Source organism: Oryctolagus cuniculus, chromosome 11 (assembly GCF_051225735.1).
Source record: "Oryctolagus cuniculus isolate XC-2025 breed Fujian yellow rabbit chromosome 11, ASM5122573v1, whole genome shotgun sequence".
Taxonomy (NCBI): Eukaryota; Metazoa; Chordata; class Mammalia; order Lagomorpha; family Leporidae; genus Oryctolagus; species Oryctolagus cuniculus.
In genome coordinates, this window is record NC_142877.1 from 18,296,799 (window position 1) to 18,311,904 (window position 15,106).

Here is a 15,106-nt window from a genome sequence, read left to right on the forward strand (position 1 = left end):
GGCAGCCTGCGTGTCTTGGCCACTGGCAGGGGGTCAGGCTGTTTCCCACTTTGTTCTGGAGGGGAATTGGAGAGTGGGGAGAGGAGGAAGGGACTTAGGCTGGGAGAGCCGCAACAGAGCGGCTTTTGGCGCGAGGTGAATTTAGGGATGGGTGCAGATATCTCAGCTCAAAGCCCATGGGAAGGGGGTGACTGCGACCGAGGCAGAGGTACGGGGACAAAGAGGAGGAAGACTGCCCAGACAAAGCCTGAATGCCGGAGACCCTGCTTGCGACGGCGGCAGAGGCGCGAAGAAGAACGCGAGATTTGGAACCGCGGAGTCTCGAAGGCAAAACCCTCTTGCGACGGCGAGGGTCAGGCAGATCCAAAGGGGGCACGCGGAGTGTGGGGTGCACAGCCCGGCCTGCCCACTTTGGCGCTCGCAGAGGGCCGCAGCGCTGGGCGCAGTCTGCCAGCTGCGCGGTCTTCTACTGTCCGGCCCGCAGGGAGGGAGCTGCGGCTCCGGCTCAGTGGATGCCTCCGACCGCAGTGTGTTCGTTCGGGCCCGGACCCTGGAGGCCCAAGCCAAAGCTTGCCCAGACCCAAGGGAACCAGGCCGGGGTGGCATCGAAAATGATCCCTCACTGGGCCGCGGTCACCGCGTGCAAACGCGACGGGGACACTTACAGGGCCAATGCAAGTCCCTAGGGTCCAGCAGCGGACAGGAGCAGGGCAGCTGCACGCCCCGGGCTTTCTCCCCCTTTCTGCGGGAACGCGCTTCTCCCAGAGGGTTGCAGACGGGTTTTCCCAGCATTACAATAGCTGATCGGGACCTTAAAGTTGAAGATTTAGTTAGAGCGCACTGATTTCATTAAAAATAAGCGACCCAAGCGCACGCCCAAGTACAGCCTTCCCGAGGGCGCCAGAGAATAGAGGGTTTTCAGATTAATTGGAGGCAAATATTTTATCTTATAACACTTCAAAAAAAAAAAATCTGGCCGCGTCCGCATCGGGGTGGGCCCCTAGACCTCCCTGCGCGGCGTCGGTCGGTCGTGCTGGCCCGGTGCAGCCAGCGGTCGGGACGCACGCACTCACCCAGCGCAAGCTTCGCTGGCCTTTCCCCCGTGCTCCCCAAGCTGGAGAAATAGGCGACGCGGGAGGCGGGTCGGGTCTCCGGGTCCAGCGAATTCGCCACGTATCCGGTTTCGGTGCCCCCGCCAGAGCCTCCGGAAAGACCCCAGATTTCTGGTCATCCCGGCCTGGGGTGGGGAGGGTGCGCTTCTCGGGAGAGCCCCGTTTGGACGCCTACTGCGCTGCGCTCCCGTCTCCCAGTCTGCGCTCCAGGGAGGTTTCTCACCGGACAGTCCTGGTCCTCCTCACCGTGGTGTTTCCAATATCGGCCACCCGCCCGTCCCCAGCCCAGGACGACGGCCACTCTCGAAGGCTCGGGCATGGAATTTCATCAGGGGCGACTGGCGCAGGACTCGCGGCTGAGTCTGAAGATAGGACCGGAGGACCTGCGTATGGCTCAAGGGGAACCTGTGGTAGGCCCCGGCGCACACACGCCTGTGTTCCGGGCTGGCTAGAGTTGGCCCGGGTTCGGAGACCTGGCCGGGTCCGAGGCGCGGTCCAAGCCTCCGGGCAGTGGGCAGGAGCGCCTCGCGTCGCTTTTGCGCACAGTGGCCACTTGGGGTCGCACTTTATGCCTGTTTGAGCCTCTCCGCGGCGGGCAGATTCCGTGATCTGCTTAATGGTTACAAAACGTTCAAACAAAAACAGGGCCGGTTCCCCAGAAGCCGAGAGAGAGCCACAGGAGCCCCGTCCCGGGCTGGCCTCGGCCCCAGGCTCGGAGCGCTCAAGGTTGCGTGCGTCTGGCTGGGGACGGGGATTCAGGGCCTTCGGGCCGATTCTTTCCCCCGGTGCCTTCTCGGTGAGCATTTGCGGGTGGGGTGAGCGCGGGGAGCGGCGGGGCCAGCGGAGTCAGGGCTCGGCCACCCCGCGGGAGGGGATCGGCCCCCTCTTAGTCTCCGAACGATCCCAGGAGGCTAAGAGTTGGGTCTGTACTCAACTCGCTGAGCCCCAACCCTGCCTCCAACACACAGATACGTGCCGACCTCCAGACACACAGGCGCGCACCGCACACCGTCGCTCGGCCCCGCGGCTGCGAGGACACGGAGCGTCGCCCACTGGGCGGGGGCCGCTTGGGAACAAAGGGCCCGGGAGGCGTCGTCCCGGCGCTCATTCTGAGCCTCCTAGGGGGTGACACGGGCTGGGGGTGGGGGGTTGGAGGGTGGAGCAAAGGGTGTGGAGGGAGGAGAGCGCGCGGGGGAGTGGAAGCGTCGTCTTGGCTAGGAGGTAGGGCGCGCTCCGAAGACGAGAGTGCGGGGCCGGGACCTGGCGGGTGTGGGGGGTTGGGCCGGGCCAGCCGTCCCGCTCGGCTCCAACCCTCCGCCAGGCCTCGCCGGCTCCGGGGCTGCTCCGGCCGCCAGTCAGCTGACGCGGGGGGCGGGGGAGCTGTCAGGCGCGCCCCGCCCAGTGCGGGCCGCGGGGGCCGAGCAGCCATTGGCCAGCGCGCCGGGCCGCCCGGGCCCCCGCGCCCCGGTGACTCAGGGAGGCGATAAAAGGCGGCGGCGGCGCCGGATCCAGCACAGCTGCACAGCCGGGCTGCGAGCGGCTGCGAGCGAGAGGACCCCAGAGCGAGAGAGCTAGGGAGCGAGTGGCGGGCGCTCGCCCCGCGCCTCCCCTCCGCCCCATTACGCGCCCCGCTTGCCTCTGCGCCCTGCACGACTGCCTCGGCTCGGTCCCAGCGCAGCTACAGCCTCGAGCTCTGGGGCAGCGCAGGCAGCTCTGGGACTCTCCGGCTCGCCGCCGCGTCCCCAGACAAAGGCTTGGCCAGCGGCCCCAGCCCGCTGCGCCCTCGGCTCCCGGCCTCTCCGGCTCGCCGCGCTTCGCCCCCGCGCTTGGCTCGGCGCGCCCCGGCCGGCCGCAAAGTTTCCCGGGCGGCAGCGGCGACTGCGCCTCGCTTCAGCGATGGCCGCGGAGCTGAGCATGGGGCCAGAGCTGCCCACCAGCCCGCTGGCCATGGAGTACGTCAACGACTTCGATCTGCTTAAGTTCGACGTGAAGAAGGAGCCGCTGGGGCGCGCGGAGCGTCCGGGCCGGCCCTGCACGCGCCTGCAGCCAGCCGGCTCGGTGTCGTCCACACCGCTCAGCACGCCGTGCAGCTCGGTGCCCTCCTCGCCCAGCTTCAGCCCCACCGAACAGAAGACCCACCTGGAGGACCTGTACTGGATGGCGAGCAACTACCAGCAGATGAACCCCGAGGCGCTCAACCTGACGCCCGAGGACGCGGTGGAGGCGCTGATCGGCTCGCACCCAGTGCCACAGCCGCTGCAGAGCTTCGACGGGTTCCGTGGCGCGCACCACCACCACCATCACCACCACCCTCACCCGCACCACGCGTACCCCGGCGCCGGCGTGGCCCACGACGACCTGGGCCCGCACGCGCACCCGCATCATCACCACCATCACCAAGCGTCGCCACCGCCGTCCAGCGCCACCAGCCCCGCGCAACAGCTGCCCACCAGCCACCCCGGGCCCGGGCCGCACGCGGCGACGGCGGCGACGGCGGCTGGCAGCAGCGGCAGCGTGGAGGACCGCTTCTCCGACGACCAGCTCGTGTCCATGTCCGTGCGCGAGCTGAACCGCCACCTGCGAGGCTTCACCAAGGACGAGGTGATCCGCCTGAAGCAGAAGCGGCGGACCCTGAAGAACCGGGGCTACGCCCAGTCGTGCAGGTATAAACGCGTCCAGCAGAAACACCACCTGGAGAATGAGAAGACACAGCTCATTCAGCAGGTGGAGCAGCTTAAGCAGGAGGTGTCCCGGCTGGCCCGCGAGAGAGACGCCTACAAGGTCAAGTGCGAGAAACTCGCCAACTCCGGCTTCAGGGAGGCGGGCTCCACCAGCGACAGCCCCTCCTCTCCCGAGTTCTTTCTGTGAGTCGTGGCCGGTCCCGGCCCCCGCCCTTGCCCTGGCCCGGACTCCCCGTTCCGTGTCCCCGGCCCTGGACTCCCCCGGACCCTGTCCCTGCCGCGGCCCCAGCCTTGACCTGTTTGACTCGAGCTAGAGGGAGGAAGGGCGCGCGGGCGACGGGCGGGAGTGCGGGCGAGCAGGGGACCTTGGCGAGGGCGAGAGTAGCGCACGCCAGCGCCGCCTCCTAGACTCGGGCAGAGCCAGAGAGACACAAGGGGGTGGGAGGTCCCGGAGCAACTTTCCTCCATCCTGGAGGACCGCAAGGCGTAGTGCGGAGGAGTCGCCCAGGCCGCCGGAGACGCCTGGCGTCCTGAACTTTGCGCACTAAGCCCGAGCCGCCGCTTGGCGGTCCGGAGCGCACTCCGCCCCAGGAAGACAGCGGCGAGCAGAGAGGAGAGAGGGACCCTGGCGTCCCAGCAGGCGCCGGGCGAGGCTCAGCGAAAGCGAGGAGGATGGACGGATCCGTGTGTCCGGAGTCCGGGAACACTGGCTCTCAGCCCTGAGACGCCGGCCTCAGTTAGGACGTTCGGCGCGCAAATCTCATCAGTTTTATTGCCTGCTTGATTATATAGAAAAAAAAATACGAAAATCTGCATTAAAAATATTAATCCTGCATGCTGGACATGTATGGTAATAATTTCTATTTTGTACCATTTTTTCTTGTTTAACTTTAGCATGTTGTTGATCATGGATCATGACCCCCTGGTTTCTTTGGGTGAGAAGGGATCCCAGCTCGGAAACTGTGGCAGCTGCGGGCCGGGGTTCCAGTCTCGGCGGTCGGCTTGTAAATACCTGTCCCACCAAACCGCGCACGGAACGCGGCAGCAAGCTGGGTGTCTTTGTTTGGGTTTATTATGATGGCTTTTTTTTTTAAATTTGTAAACAAACAAAAAAAGGAAAAGAAAAAAAAGTTCCTTGTATTTGCATCACAGCGGTGTCTTGAGGCACCCTTGGAAGTTGCATGTTTTCTCCCCTTCCTCTGTGCCCTTTTGAGCTCTTGCCCCTTTTCTGCTTTTGTCCTCAACTTTGTTGGTGTTGAGAGAAGGGGAGAGCGGAGGTCTCAGCCCGGGAGAGCCAGGGCAGCCGCGCACTTCTGCGGGGTTTCTGCACCCCGCTCCCCACCTGTCTCGCGGCCAAACAGACTAGCCCCTGATAAGGAAAGGGAAGGAAAATGGATCTTCTCCGGTTTTTATGATGAGCACAGTCAGGGTCCCTTTGGGAACCTCTAGGCCCGTGCTAATCCCAGGGGTAGCTCCTAGGCTGAGTGGCTTTGCCATCCTCCACACTGGCTCCTAGTGCCCAGAGCTTGTAGAGAACCAACCGCCACCCGCAGAATGTACCAGAAGCCCAAGCGCTGCAAGTAAGTTTGCAACTTTCAAGTGCGTTCTTTAGACCCACACGGTCTGTGTTTCTTTCCCTGCCTTTGAGATAGGAGGAAGAGTGGTGCCCCCCCCCCTTGGTTGTATAGTAGCTGTAGGGAAGATTTGGGTGTTTTTCTTTATTATTACTTTTTTTTTTTCCTGCAGGTCAGTAAAAAGGATTTAAGTTGCACTGACAAAAAAAAATACCAAAATGAAAACGTATTTTTAAGTTCCCATTTGAAATTGCTGGCGCTGCTGGCCAGATGCATTTTTGAGTTTGTATTAGTTGATAAATTAACAGTAATAACAAGATTGTATGAACCGCATGGTGCTTGCAGTTTTAAATATTGTGGATATTCGTCCTGCATCAGAAACGAGCTTCGGTTTTTACAGATTCAACTGTGTTGAAATCAAATTTATTGCAACAGAAATTGTTTTTATTTCATGTAAAATAAGGGATCAATTTCAAACCCTGCTTATGATATGAAAATATTAAAACCTAGTCTATTGTAGTTTTATTCAGACTGGTTTCTGTTTTTTGGTTATTAAAATGGTTTCCTATTTTGCTTATTAAAACCATGGAAATGGTGTTTATTTAGAAGACTGCGTTCTCATGACTTCGACTTTCTTCTCTTGTTTCTTCAAGAGTTGCACCAACTTTGGGGAACTCTCACGTCCCTGACCAATGGAAAAGCAAACCAAGGGCAGGCAGAGCTCTCCCTGGAGTGTGTGAGTGAGCGTGTGTGCGCGTGAGCCTCAAATGTGTTTTCTGCTTCCACCCTAGGTACAGACCCCGGTCCTGAGTCGGTTTGTAAGCCGAGAGGCTGTGGGTCCAAAAGGCCTTGGAGTCCCTGGCCACACGGGGCTGGCACCACTTGACTTTCAGGCGTGGCTGCATGGACTGACCTGCTGTGCCGCCTGTTCGGGAGCTGCCCTCTGGATGGACAGGCAGGGTCTTTGTGGTGCTCAGGCGCAGCTGAGTAGCCGCCCTTGCCCTCCTGCCTGGGCTTCAGGTCTCCTGACTTTCACCTGCCCAGGGGCTTCTCTCTGGAAGCAACCACAGCTGCCCAGTGCCTGTTCACCTGCTTTGAGTGGAGGCCCATCGTCCTCCGCCCGAGGCTGGTAGAAGGAGGGGAAACCCAGCGCCAGATCCTGGGGTGCAGGATCCTCTAGACAAGAAGCCCCTTGTGCCGACTTTTTTTTCCCCCATAAGATTTGTCTTATTTATTTGAAAGGCAGAGTTACAGGGAGAGAGGGAGAGAGTTATCAATCTTTCATCTGCTTGTTCATTCCCTAAATGGCCGCAATGGCCAGGGCTGGGCCAGGCCTAAGACAGGAACCAGGAGCTTCATCTGGGTCTCCTTCATGGATGCAGGAACCCAAGCTTTTGAGTCATCTTCCACTGCTCTCCCACACACATTAGCTGAGAGCCGGATTGAAGTGAAGCAGCAGGGACTTGAACCGGTGCCATATGGGGTGCAGGTGTTGCATGCCGTGGTTTAACCTGCTGTGCCACAATGCCGCCACCCCCCTCCTTTAAAAATATGCCTAAGGTGCACTTAGTGTCTCAGCCTTGGAGCCCTCAGTCATGCAGAGGGACCTTGCCCATGGCTCATCCTGGATTTCAGGGGCTTCTCAAATTCAGGGTTGCAGAGGTTGGGGTCATTGTTCCATTTGGAGCCATTTTGACTGCAGCCTGGATGTGTCCCTGTCCCCTACTGGGAGGTGGCCCCAGAATCTTTTCCTGGTTCTTGGAAGAGCAATACTAGTTTTGAAGATTCCAGTCTCCTTCCTAGTCTCTGTGGGATCCCTTCTGTAACTCAGGCCTCAGACACCTTTGGGAGGTGGAACAGGACCCCCACACCCTGGCTCCTAGGGGCTTCCCATCTCCTCAGTCTTGCAGCCTGGGGTTTCCTGAGGCTGTGTTTCGGGACTGGAAAGACCCAAGCAAGTGGAGTCCTTGCAGGGGACCTGCGCTGGATGGAGCCTGGGAGAGTGAAACTAGCAAGAAGAGCATGGGTGCCTGGACACCTGGGGGGTGTTGGTGGGGTCCTGGGAAGAGAGGAGGAGGAGGGAGCTACAGGGTGAGGATGCACATACTATTAACACGAATTTACACTTCAAATTCCACAGAGCTTTGACATTGTTCAGTAGGAGGGAAGTTTGGTTGTAGCTGGAATTCAGTTCCAAGGCCCGGTTCCCTTCACCAACAGAAAGAATGGGGCTGGCAAGGAAGGCTTCGGCTGTAATGCGGGAGGAGGAGGCCGCCGAGCCCGGCTGAGGGTTGCTTGTCCACTTGTGCGCAGGTGAAGGAGAAGGGGGCTCTGATAATTGGGCAATTGCATAGCACGTACCCTCGTGAGCCAATGCATCCCTGATGGGGCGAAAGAGACCTCTGCCTCATGGAATACTGGAAGAAGTCCCCAGAGCGTGGCTCAGAGTGGGAGAGAGACCGAGTCCTGGTCGTGGCCCTCCCATCCCGGACCCGGCCTGACTCCTTCTGGAATCCTCCCAGGTGGACTGGCACCCTCCACCTGGACTTTGGAAAGGCTCCGCACCAGGAGGGTTGCCGTCTCCAGCGGGTTGATTTTCCTTCCTCGGTGCACAGAGACACCCACACCAGCCATGGCCATCTCCCCGGCGGCAGAGCGACAAGGGGGCTCTGGACGGTTCTGAGAGACCAACTGCATCGTGGAGAAGACGACGATCCCACGACACAGCCCTCGTGGCACACTGACACGCAGATACACAGACACCCACACCCTGCAGCCGCACGGATGCTCACGCGGTGCCTGCACCAACCCGCCCTAGGCGCACAAAGGCGAGCGCTGGGGCCAGAGCCGGCAGCTCGTTGGAGGAAGGCTCCAGGGCGGGCCCGTGCAGCAGGCAAGCTCCGGCCACGTCTCTGCCGGCAGCCCGCTGTCCTGACCCGCCGGGACGCCCCCAGACGCGGCGCCTACGGCTCAGGGAAAGCGGACGGGGTGCCGGGTCCCTCTGGCTGATCCCACTCTGGGGGCGCTCGGCAACCTTCACCCTCCTCCACCGTTCCCACCGCTCCCCGCGGCTCGCGGGCACCTCGGGATCGTCCACGTCCCTAGGGGAAAATCCTCCCAGCGCCAGGAGTCTTCCGAGCCAGCACGGGTCCCACGTAGACAGGCTGGCGCCTGCACTCAGAGACGCACGCGAACACAGACACGCACAGACAGCGGGACGCACGCAGGGGGCACGGACGGGCCCAGGGAGTGTGGCTCCATTCCTGGCGCGCCTCTGTCTGGGCGGCAGCGGTCCGGTCCCGTGCGAAGCTCTTTTCTGGAGATCCCGGGTGTGCGGGAGCTGGATCCGCCGCCGGCAGAGAGACAGGTTCCGGAACGCGCTCGGCGCGGCTTCCCGGCAGCCTGGGCACTCAGGCGTGCGGGATGGGTGGAGGCGTCGGTCCCCTGTGCTTGCCTCTGGCTTTCTTTTCTTTCCCTTTCCTTTCCTTCTCTTTTTTCTTCTTCTGTCCCTGCTTCCCCGCCCCCTCCCCCTCCTTCCTTTTCTCTTCCTCCTTCCGCCTCTCCCTTCCTCGCCACTTCCCATTCCGTTCGCCCTTTCTTCATACCCGCTTTCATTTCAGAAAACCTTTTTCCTCCCGGTTTCTTTTCTCTTGCGCTTTTCTCCCGGCGTTGCCTGGTGGGCAAGGCTCCTGAGGGCTCCCGAGGGTCGGAGAGGTAGGGTCTGCAGGCGCCGAGCCGTCGGGCGGCACGGGCGCCGGGGCCAGCCGTCGGCGGCGCTCACCTCGCCTCCCTTCCCGTCCGTGTTTCCGCGGCCACGGAGGAGGCTGTGGATTGCCAGGGAGCGGTGTCCCGGCGGCGGGAGGGGCTCTCGAGAGGATCCCGGGGCAGGCTGGCCCTGGGTCCGGCCCAGCCAGGCTTCCCCCGGTCCCCGGGCTCCGGGCATTTCTGCGGAGAGAAGGACGCCCCTGGCTGGCAGACGGTCCCCAACTCCTGCACACGCTCGCGCGCGCCCAGGGGCCTCCCGGACCGGGCTCCTAGGGGCAGCTGCCAGGAACCACTCCGTGCACCCGGCCGGGCACTCGGCCCGCTCGGTGACCCCGAGTCGCAGCTCCTGCCGCCCCGGGCGAGCCCGCTACTCCCTCACGCGCCATTCCCGTCCCCCGGGCGCGACCTCGGCGGGGCCCTGGAAGGAGCCGCCGGGGGTTTCTAGCGACTCCTTCGCCGCCTTTCAGATGCAAAACCTCCTTTCTGGGCTCGAGTGTTTTCCAGAGGGGAAACCCTGAACCGGCGTCTTGCGCAACGCTTCCCCCCGGCAGTCCGCAGTCCGAGGGCCGGGAGGCGCGTCCCCGGGACAGTTAGCTGTGTTTGGACTTGTTATGTAAGGAAGGGAGGGTTGAGGTTTGCTTTGCGCTTCCTCTCCCCCCACCAAAATAAAAGTCCTGGACGGGTGCATTCTGTGAGCCCTGCCCAGAGAAGTCAGTGTGTTTGGAAGAGCTGCTGCACGCTGGTGCCCAGCACGGTACCCTGGGCAGAGAGTCCAGCGGTGAAAGGAGAGAGCTGTGCCCTGGGGTTACCTGGTCTGCGGCAGCGGCCGCCGCGGAGGCTTCCCAGGACGGGGCTCTCCTGGCACGGAAGCCTCGCGGTAGCAGCAGCCGCTGCCGAAATCGCCTTGTTTGCGAAGTTGCTGCTCCTGCAAGCAGTGTGCACACCGTGAGAGCAGTTCTTTCCGCTAGGAGCACACGTTCTCCCCGCCCTCCCGGGCTTCCTCCTCACTCTACAGGAGCGCTTCAAAAAATTCTTGGAGAATGGAGTTGAAGTCTCACTTTATTCTGGTGTAAAAAAAAAAATGTTGAAATGCACGCATCCAAGGGAGAGTCTTCAAATGCAAAGCAGTATTCTGAACATCTGTGCATGGCTTAGCATTTTTGGGCACCAAAATAAACTTTTTTTTTAAAAAAAAGTTTCATTATCTTTTCTTTTTTAATGACCCAAATCATGGGCAAAGGATTTTGTTTATTTTCATTTCATTGGAAAGGCAGGAGAGACAAAAAGGAAGACAGACACAGATTTCCCATGCACTGGTTCACTGCCCAAATGCCTGCAACACCCAGGATTGGGCCAGGCAAAGCCGGGAGCCAGGAGGTTCATCCAGGTCTCCCATATAAGCAACAGTGACCCAAGTACTCCCAACATGTGTATCGGCAGGAAGCTGGCACTGGAAGCAGAGTCAAGACTTGAACCCAGGCACTCTGAATTGCAATGTGAGTGTCCCAGGCAGGCTTTTAACCACGACACCAATGCCCATCCCAATAAACTTATTTTTGAAATCCATTTTCCATGAGCTTTCTGAGGTCCCCTCATAGGCTTCCTCCTGGTCTCTGAACCCCTTTTCCATGCCCTGCAGGGATTTTCCAGGCCTTATACCTGTCAGTCTTCCGGTACCTTTCTCCTTGTCCTACACATATTATCTTGAAAGAGGCATTTAGTTAAGAAAGGCAAGCTAGCTGATCTCATTTGGGAGAAGTTAGATGTGTAAGTTGCTGCTCCAATGTGGAAAGCTGCCTAAAATGGGATTATTTTTTCTAAAGCAAAACTTGGTTTCAGCTACTTCTCTGCATCTTTGGTCTCTGAATTTACTTCTATGTGAAACAGCAGCCGATCACAATCGTTACACATTCTTTTTTATTTGTATCAAAAAGGGTGTTGTCTCTGGACCAAAGGGACATCCACAGAGGCAGTGGGAGAGGCCTGGAACTTTCTGGAAGCAGCCACTTTTGCAGAGACAGAGAGAGGCCTTCCATCTGCTGGTTCACTCTCCAAATGGCTGCAATGTCCAGTGCTGCACCGATCCAAAGCCAGGAGCCAGGAGCTTCTTCCGGGTCTCCCACGTGGGTGCAGGGGCCCAAACACTTGGGCCATCCTCCACAGCTTTTCCAGGCCATAGCAGAGAGCTGGAATGAAAGTGGAGCAGCTGGGACTCAAATGGGCGCCCAGATGGGATACTGGCACTGCAGGCGGCAGCTTCACTGGCTATGCCACAGTGCTGGCCCCTGGGGGAAGTCACTTTTTTAGCAGAAGAGAGATGAAGTCCACAAGTGCAGTATTTATGTTGTATTCTCTTGTTTTGCAGCTCTGTGCATCTTACCAGGGCTTGGACTTCTCCCTGTAGACAGGCTGGGGTGGAGGCAGAGCAGGGTGCTGGCCTCAGCGCTTTGGAGCAGGAGGGCCACTGGAATTCATCCTGCCCGGGACTCTGGCAGATTCAGCGGCTGAGGCACCACTCCTCTAGTCCCTTGTTTCTTCTGATCTGTTGGCCTCACTGCCCTGACTCCAGGAGCCCCACTCAGGAGAGGCCGGGGCTGAGCCCTGCCCTGGGGGAAGGCAGCCCTTCCCAGCCCGCTCGGCCCCTGCCCCCTCTGTGTCCAGAAGCCAGAGCCTGGCACACATGTCCCAGAGCAGAAGCGAGGCCAAGCCACGGGGTTCATCCCATGTGGCCTTGCCCTATACTGTTCTCCACACCCCAGGGATGGATTAACAAGGCCTGCGGTACCTATCCGCCACCCACGGGAGGACCACAACGTGAATTCCCGTCTCTCTGATGCTGAAAGTGGTAATTTCGCCCCCAGACTCTGCTAGTCCTCACCCTTTATCTGAAACACTGGGGCGGAGGAAGCATGGAGGGGTGAGATCTTTTCCTCCTGGGGACAGCTTCCTTTCTAGTCCTCTTTGCAGACAGTCATTTTCTGCGGCGTGTGTGTGTGTGTGTGTGTGTGTGGTGCACTGCGTGCTCTCCAGCTACCAGGCTCCAGGCCAGGCAAGGCGATGGGCAGTGGGGTTTGGAGGTGCAGCAGGACAAATGGTGGCACGGATAACCCAGGGTAATGCAGCCCTGTTGTTTATTTCAGTCTCCGACAGAGGGTGTCAGTGATGAAGCGCGCGTGTGTGTGCATGTGTGTGCATGTGTGCAGACCTCTTACCCCTCACGTGTTCTCAGTGGAGCTTTCCAACAAGGGCAGCATCGTTGCCGGAGCCAGTGTTCGTAGACGCGGCAGCCTCCAGGTGAGGCGGTGCGCCGGAGTCTTCCACGGTTTAGTGAAAGACGTTTCTGGGGTGATTTTGACACTTTGGACCTACACGCAGATATGCGTGTGTTCTTAGGTTGGGTACATGCATGCACACACATGTGCACACTCATACTTGCATGCAGGCAGCTGTGCATATCTACCTGTGTTGAAGCACAGAATCCACCTATGCCCATTTGCTGTCTACACATTCTCATGTCCATGTGAACACATACATATATACACATGCATTACGCCTATACCTACATGTATGTGTCCCTGTCTGTATGCATGAATATCCAAAAGCTCACACAATACATTTGCACGGTATACATGCAATGTTCACAGGTCTGCACACAGCTGGATGGTTTTGTACTCAAACTGAAACTCAGTTGATAACATGTGTGTAATGCTCTCACAAAGTGGATGTGGGTCCATGTATATCCTGACATGCACATACATGTCCATGCATGCATAATTGAACCCTGGCCTTCAGGTTCATTCACGCATGGGCACCATGTGACTAGTGAAACATGGCACCGGTGAGGTTAATGGAGGTCCCAGACTCCCATAAATATTTATAGGCAGCACTCAAGCTCTTGGAGTGGGGAGGAAACCTCTTCCCACAAGCCCCTGTAAATCACGCAGCCGCGGCGTGTTACCTGTCAGATCTGGGGCCGCGCAGTCCCAGGATGTGCTCTGTGAGGGTGGCCACCTACGTGCCAGAGCACACGACGCCCTGCATGCCTTGCCAGCATCCCAGCAAACGCGCAAGGATGCGTCTCCATTCGGAGGACTCTGAGCCGCCAAGGAGCGCTTCAGTGCCGCCACGGGGAGCTCCAGGGTAGGGACCCCGGGGAGCATCGGAGGTGAGGCTTCTCCAGGGAACTGACAGTACACAGAGGCCTTGGGGGGCAGCCAGGTGGGAGAATGGGGTGGGGGTCCTGGGCGGAGTCCAGGCTTCGTGTGGTAGGGACTTGAGCTGCTCCTACACTCCAGAGCTCAGGGCCCCGGAGCCCTGCTAAACTGCAGTTTTGCACAGGTGCCGTGGCCCTGTGTTCAGTGAAGACTGCTTCCGGTCCTGCCACCTCGCACTGTTCCGCAGGTGTTGAGCAAGTATGTGTGTGTGCTCTCCGTGTGCCACACACAGGGCCAGGTGGAATCCGACAGTGAGTAACACCAGAAACCATCCCAGCCTGCATGGACTTTGTAGTCTAACAGCAGAGACACACACCAGTGAGCTGTTCTAGTAATGAGCATAAAATTTCTAAACGAGATGATTGCTACAGAGGAAAGCAACCTGGCTCTCTGAGACTGTACATGTGACAATGAAGCTGACATGCAGGAGGAAGAGTGGTCTGGGAGGGCTTCCTGGAGGAAGTGATGTTTGAACAGAGATCTAAAGTCTGAGCAGAAGTTATCCAATTCAAATGGGTCACATGGGGAATATATGGTAGGTCAAATAGGACTTTCTTTGATGATGGAAATTTTCTAATTCTATGCTGTTCAAAAAAAGTAACTACTAGCCCTTGAAATATGGCTGCTGTAGCTGAGACTATGAGTTTTAAATTTCATTTAGTTTTCATTTTTTTCTGCAACAGCCAGAGCTGGGTAGGGCTACTGGGAGCTGGGACCTCAATACAGGTCTCATGGGAGCGGCAAGAACCCAACTACTTGAGTCATCAGCGCCTCCAGGGTCTGCAGTGACAGGAAGCTGGGGTCAGGAGCCAGAGCTGGGTTGGGCACGCAGCTCCTCCTGGGACACAGGTGCCCTCCCCGGTGTGAGCTGCTCAGTGAAGCACAGGCCCTCTGGAATTTTAACCTAAGTGAGCAGGACCTCTGGCTCCTCGTTGATCCGTTTACTCACCTCCCTCACTCTGCCGTGGTCACGCGGCAGCCTTGCTGTTTCTGGAACACAGTGGCGCCGTCCTTGCTCTGGGCCCTTGAGGAACGGTTCTTCCTCCGGGGGAACCTGCTGGAAACTCCCTCACCTCCTCCCGGCCCTCGCTCAGATTTCACCTCCTCCGTGACCACCTGTGTAACCGGCACCCACCTCCTCCTCTTCCCCCGGGCGGGCGCTCCCACCTGCCTTATTCTTTCCGCTAGTTCTTTTCCTTTCCTCCCCCCCGCCCCCCAGCATGAATGGCCTTGGAATACTGGATTGTTTGCTGGTTTGTTGCTGATTTTCTGCCTCCACGGACCCACCGCACATGCACTCTGTGAGGCCAGGATGCGAGGACTGCTTGGTTTGCTGGTGTTCCTCACTCTGTGAGTGGTGCCTGGGACTTAGTGGGATTTCAGAAGCCCCGATGGTTGAATGGATTTGTCATTGAGTAAAATGTTCCTAAAGAGGCAATGTCTGTGAAAGCGTAGGGTTGAGATCTTGGCTCTTTCTCTCTACCAATTTATCCCAATCTCTACCTATTCAGCTATGTGTCGTCTATCTATTACCACCTATCCATCTATCAATCATCTATCTACCTATTTATCTACCCATCACCTATCTATCCATCTATCATCTATTATCTATAATCTGTCTATATCTCCATTTTTTTGGTCCTCTTTAAAAAGAACACACAAGGGCTGGTGCTGTGGTGTAGTAGGCGGAGCCTCAGGCGGAGGCTCCAGCATCTCATATGGGTGCTGGTTCGTGTCCTGGCTGCTCCTCTTCTGATCCA

General features: G+C 58.5%; 1 protein-coding gene across 1 annotated transcript; it reads left to right on the forward strand.

Moving 5' to 3' along the window:
* The first annotated feature begins 239 nt into the window (after positions 1-239).
* MAFB (MAF bZIP transcription factor B) lies at positions 240-5,975 on the forward strand. Its single transcript, XM_089307108.1, has 2 exons — positions 240-1,908; positions 2,081-5,975. Exon 2 carries the CDS (start codon positions 3,009-3,011, stop codon positions 3,978-3,980), a length of 972 nt encoding a protein of 323 aa, XP_089163234.1. The 5' UTR covers positions 240-1,908; positions 2,081-3,008; the 3' UTR covers positions 3,981-5,975.
* The last annotated feature ends 9,131 nt before the right edge of the window (positions 5,976-15,106 follow it).

Coding starts and splice junctions, on each gene's coding strand:
- MAFB (XM_089307108.1), top strand. CDS start 3,009: ATGGCCGCGGAGCTGAGCATGGGGCCAGAGCTGCCCACCAGCCCGCTG.